The sequence below is a fragment of the Geotrypetes seraphini genome, chromosome 2, assembly GCF_902459505.1.
Source record: "Geotrypetes seraphini chromosome 2, aGeoSer1.1, whole genome shotgun sequence".
Lineage (NCBI taxonomy): Eukaryota > Metazoa > Chordata > Amphibia > Gymnophiona > Dermophiidae > Geotrypetes > Geotrypetes seraphini.
In genome coordinates, this window is record NC_047085.1 from 144,216,016 (window position 1) to 144,222,015 (window position 6,000).

General features: G+C 42.7%; 1 protein-coding gene across 1 annotated transcript in view; it reads left to right on the forward strand.

The window, feature by feature from the left end:
• TYMS (thymidylate synthetase) overlaps positions 1–3,259 on the forward strand; it is a 37,011-nt gene extending 33,752 nt beyond the window's left edge. Inside the window, exons 6-7 of the mRNA XM_033933777.1 lie at positions 1,933–2,004; positions 2,719–3,259. Of these exons, the coding sequence (XP_033789668.1) occupies positions 1,933–2,004; positions 2,719–2,856 (210 nt within the window). The 3' untranslated portion in view covers positions 2,857–3,259. The remainder of the gene's footprint in view (positions 1–1,932; positions 2,005–2,718) is intronic.
• The last annotated feature ends 2,741 nt before the right edge of the window (positions 3,260–6,000 follow it).

Genomic DNA, 6,000 nt, shown 5'->3' on the forward strand with positions numbered 1-6,000 from the left:
TGCTCTCACCTCAGCTAGGCGGGTTAGTGAGTTGCAGGCTTTGGTTGCGGACCCACCTTTTACTGTGTTTCATCATGACAAGGTGGTTCTTCGCACCCATCCTAAATTTCTGCCGAAGGTTGTGTCTGATTTCCACCTCAATCAGTCCATTGTTCTTCCGGTGTTCTTTCCGAAGCCCCACTCGCATCCTGGTGAGGTGGCGCTTCACACGCTTGACTGTAAGAGGCGTTGGCTTTTTATCTTCAACGCACTCAGTCTCATCGGAAGGTTCCTCAATTGTCCTTCGACCTTAATCGGTTGGGACGTCCGGTTTCCAAGCGCACCTTGTCTAACTGGTTGGCTGCTTGTATTTCTTTTTGCTACGCTCAGGCTGGTCTCACGCTGCATGGTCGGGTCACGGGACATAAAGTCCGAGCAATGGCAGCTTCTGTTGCTTTCCTCCGGTCTACTCCAGTGGAGGACATCTGCAAGGCTGCCACTTGGTCTTCGGTTCATACTTTCACCTCCCACTACTGTCTGGATACGTTGTCCAGAAGCGACGGCTGGTTTGGCCAGTCGGTTTTACGTAACCTGTTTTCCTAAATTGCCATCCTCCCACCTGCCCTTTTTTGGTTGGCTTGGAGGTCACCCACATGTGAGAATATCATGCCTGCTTGTCCTGGGATAAAGCACAGTTACTTACCGTAACGGGTGTTATCCAGGGACAGCAGGCATATATTCTCACAACCCACCCTCCTCCCCAGGGATGGCTTCTTTGCTGGCTATGGAACTGAGGACCACGAGGTGGGGATGCGCCCTCTAGTGGGCAAGAAGGCATGCACATGCGTGGTGCAGCATAGCAAACTTGAAACTTCAATCAAGTTTGCTTGAAAAGCTGTCCGCGCTGGGGCTCCGTAGATGACGTCACCCACATGTGAGAATATATGCCTGCTGTCCCTGGATAACACCCGTTAAGGTAAGTAACTGTGCTTTTCCTACAATCCAGCTACCCAAGGAAACCGGCATCGAATAGAGCTCTCTCCTCTTGGATAGCACAATGCATCAATTTCTGCTATACACCTGGTTCAATTGAGGCTTATAAAGTACAAGCTGCAGGTTGTTCCATAGCAAATTTAAAGTCAATTCCCATTCAAGATATTTGCAGGGCTGCAACTTGGTCTTCGGTCCATACGTTTACAAAGCACTGTTGCCTGGATCAAAGCTTAGCACAAGATTACGTTTTGGTCAATCATTCTTACGGAACTTGTTTGCACTGTAATTTATATCCACCTCCCTTCTGCTTTAAGCTTGGGACTCGCCAAGTGTGCCTGCATATCCCCTGCTTGTCTCCAGAGAAAGCAAAGTTGCTTACCTGTAACAGGTGCTCTCCATTGACTGCAGGGGAATGCAGCCACACTTGCCCACCCTCCATCCCCTCGTCTCATTCCTATTCATTGCTAGAGACAAAACTGACAAGCTGAGGGGGAGGAGCTATAGGTGTAGGGACTGCTGCACATGCCCAATAAGCTCAAAAGCTTACCTAGCTAGGAGAGAGCACCAACACTCATGCTCAGTCAGAGGACTTCACCAACAAGTGTGGCTGCATTTCCCTGCGGTCTCTGGAGAACACCTGTTATAGGTAAGCAACTTTGCTTTCTCAGCAGCATTCTGTGAAGGTAACAAAAGAACCCCATCTCCTGTACAGTAAGAAAGTTACTCACTCAAATGGAAATAAGCCATATTATCTCACTATAGACACTATAGTCAGAATGGCTCAAGAAATACAGCTTCTTTTCTGCATATGTGCCCAGACCGCTTGCATATGTGAAAAGAGGGATAGGGCTTTGTTTTCCTGAATAATCCTCTTAGACAGCTGTAAGCATAGCATTCATTGAATGTATTGTTCACAGATTTTAGCAGTGCTTTATAATACTATTTTTTTTCTATCTTTAGCCTGGTGATTTTATCCATACTTTGGGGGATGCTCACGTCTATGTAAATCATATTGAGCCATTAAAACTTCAGGTTAGTATTTAAAGTTTTTGTAATAAAATACTAATATGATAAATTTCTCAGTTCTATTCATAACCTCTTAGCCCCCCCCCCAAAAAAAAAAAAAAATAGGACTTAGATTAAGTAGCACAGCGTTTGTTGTGTGTGTGGGGGGAGGGGAGGGGAGTAGGTTTTTTGTTTTTTTTTTGTTTGTTTTGTTTTTTTAATCTCCTAAGGGAACAACAAAATATGTTACCTAATAGGTGTGCAAGTTTTCAAAAGAAGAAAAATATTGTAGAATTTCCCTTTTAAGTCAGTCTGGTGGTTCATAGCAGATAGCTAAGTACACGATCACCTGGTTTTTTATTTTTGATTATGTGGAAAATATATACGAGTCTTTCCCAGCAAGCTACTACTTCTAATAATTTTTATAGTGCTACTGGATGTATGCAGCATTGTACACATTATATGCAAGTACCTGTCCCTAGTGGGCTTACATTCTAGGTTTTTTGCATACTTTACATCCCCTGACCTATTACTGCAATTCCCCAGTCATCCAGTACAATTATATACCCTTGGTAAGTGGGTTACTACCTGTGGAAACTGCTATGGTTCAAGCAACACATTTTGTAGAGGACATGTTTTATTCCAGTAAATTCATGTGATTTGTTTAATTTTTCCCCCTTTCTAGGTTTCTGAAACAGTATTTCATTAGTCATGCAAATTTTATTTTCTCTTTCACTACAGCTTCTAAGGAAACCACGACCTTTCCCAAAGCTCAAAATTAATCGCAAGGTTGAAGATATAAGTGATTTTAAAGCAGAGGATTTTCAGCTTGAAGGATACAGTCCTCACCCTGCTATTAAGATGGAGATGGCTGTTTAATGTTATACTTGTATACATTCCAAAAAATTCCCATTTAGATTAAGAGGCAATTACAAACACCTAAATAGATACAGCTTTTGTTAAAAAACAAAACAAAACCAACACAACAACATAAGTTGGTACATCAAGTCTGCTAGTATTTGTTTTGTAAATTTCTCATATTACTTTTATAGCAAAGTACCACTGAAGAACTGTACAAATTAGAGCTTTGCTTTGTATAAAGGGATTTATATGTTTTGTGGTAAGATCTTTGATGTTTTAAAATTCTGGTATTTTAACATTGTGTGTTGTTTTTCTTTTCTGTTTTGCTAACCAAAAGGTGTACTTGTTTTCATCATTCTGCGTGCTTTATATTTAAATCTATTTTATTGAAAAAGTGCAATTATAACCACAGAGAAACATATAAGACAGTTATAGTTTCTATTTTCTATTTGAATATCATCACTGAACTGTACTCAATATCAATAACAAAGAGAACCTGATATATTACAATGAATGCTGTCTCTAACCCAGCATTGTTCAGCAAGTGGCTGGATTGGGATACTGTATAATCCAACTTTACAAAAGAAACAAGCTCAGTAAGTCAGATGTATGTTTATCTATAACCATCTGAAAGTTTTGTACGTGGCGGGGGGGGGGGGGGGAGCACATATTGTTTTTTATAGTTATATATGAATTTGGCATGGGTTCATATGCTAAAGAGATAAGTTTGTATAGTGCTGAAAATTAATAAAGCAATTCAAGTTTTTCATGTTTTGTATCATTTATTTTCTCTAAAGAGAGAATTAAGTAGTATAAATTGCATTATTTGGCCCTTAGAGGCAACTTAGAAACATAGAAGATGACGGCAGAAAAGGGCTATAGCCCATCAAGTCTGCCCACCCTACTGACCCATCCTCTTAAGTCTATACCTAGCGACCGATATTCCAGTTCGACCCTGGTAGGGATCCCACATAGGTATCCCATTTATTTTTAAAGTCCAGCACGCTGCTGGCCTCGATCACCTGCGCTGGAAGCTCATTCCAACGGTCAACCACTCTTTCTGTGAAGAAATACTTCCTGATGTCGCTATGAAATTTCCCGCCTCTGAGTTTGAGCGCATGACCTCTAGTGGCAGAAGGTCCCCTGAGAAAGAAGATATCATCTTCCACCTCGATACGTCCCGTGATGTATTTAAATGTCTCAATCATGTCTCCTCTCTCCCTACGTTCTTCTAGAGTGTAGAGCTGTAGTTTGTTTAGTCTCTCCTCGTACGAGAGACCCTTTAGCCCCGAGATCCTCCTGGTGGCCATCCGTTGAACCGATTCGATTCTAAGCACATCTTTACGGTAATGTGGCCTCCAGAATTGTACACAGTATTCCAGATGAGGTCTCACCATGGTTCTGTACAATGGCATTATGACTTCAGGCTTCCTGCTGACAAAGCTTCTACTGATACATCCCATCATCTGCCTTGCTTTAGATGAAGCCTTCTCCACTTGATTGGCAGTTTTCATGTCTGCACTGATGATTACTCCTAGGTCTCGTTCCGCCGAAGTACAAGTTAAAGTTTCTCCGTTCAAGGTGTAATTTCTGCATGGATTACCGCTACCGAGGTGCATAACCTTACATTTCCCAGCGTTAAAGCCCAACTGCCAAGTCGAGGACCATCTTTCCAATGTAAGCAGGTCCTGTGCCATACTATCCTGTAAAGTACATTCCCTTACTATATTGCATAGTTTAGCGTCGTCGGTGAATAATGTTATTTTACCATGAAGCCCCTGAGTCAGATCCCCTATGAATATGTTGAAAAGGAGTGGGCCCAGGACTGAACCCTGCGGTACTCCGCTGGTCACCTCCGATGTTTTAGAGAGGGTACCGTTTACCATTACCCTTTGTAGTCTTCCACTTAGCCAATCATTGACCCAAGTAGTTAGTGTTTCTCCTAACCCCATCGATTTCATTTTGCTCAACAGCCTGCGGTGTGGGACGCTATCAAATGCTTTACTGAAATCCAGGTACACGATGTCCATAGACTCTCCCAAGTCTAGCTTCCTTGTCACCCAGTCAAAGAAGCTGATGAGATTAGATTGGCAGGACCTACCCCCGGTGAATCCATGTTGATTGGGATCCCGTAGATTTCCCTCAGACAGGATCGTGTCTAATTTGCGTTTAATTAAAGTTTCCATGAGTTTACACACTATTGATGTGAGACTCACCGGCCTGTAATTCGCAGCCTCTGCCCTGCAACCCTTTTTGTGTAGAGGACTGACGTTGGCTGTTTTCCAGTCCAAGGGTACTCTCCCCGTGCTTAGGGAGAGATTGAAGAGTGCAGCTAGCGGTATCGCCAGGACATCGCACAACTCCTTGAGCACTCTTAAATGGCCCCAACGCCTACTACAGGTTAGGCAGTAATGAGATGTAAAATGTGTAAAGGCATATTTTTATATGTAATTAATGTGCAAATATTTATTTATTTCAATTTCTATCCTGTCCTCCCAGAAGCTTAGAACGGGTTGCAAAGAAAACATTCACAGTAAAATTAAATAATCACAGAAAATGAGGGACATGAGTGGGCAAAGACATGGCGTACATAGGAGGGAAGATGCAGAGGGGTCTTTCTGCTGGTATTCATTTAGTTGAGGAGGATCTTTACTGCTCTTCGGAATACCGAATTCTGTGACCTTATCTGCTCTGAAAGCTGGTTCCAAAGCAGAGGTATAAAGTGGCTGCAGGAGCGCTTATGTGCCGTTTCCATCTGGAGAGATCTTCCCGGGCGCATGCTTAGTCGTCTCTGCTTCAGAATGGAGGGGGCGGTTGGGGGTGTACTAGTGTAGTTTGGATGTAATATAGGTAGGGGTTATGTTGTGGAACCTTTCGTGAGCAATTACAAGGGCCTTGAATATGCAGCATTTTCTGACGGGTAGCTAGTGTTCCGCATGGAGAGCTGGTGAAGTGGGGGTCACAGTAGTTGAGCTCATATAAGAGGCAGATCATTGAGTTTTAGACCTGCTGGAGGCATTTAAGTTTTTTTGTGGTGATGCTGTTAAATAGGGAATTGCAGTAGTCCAGTCTAGAGAGTACTTAGGTGTAGATGAGTTGAGCTAGGTCAGGTTTAGAGAGGTATGGTTTGATCCTATGTAGTTGGTGTAGATAGTAAAAGGA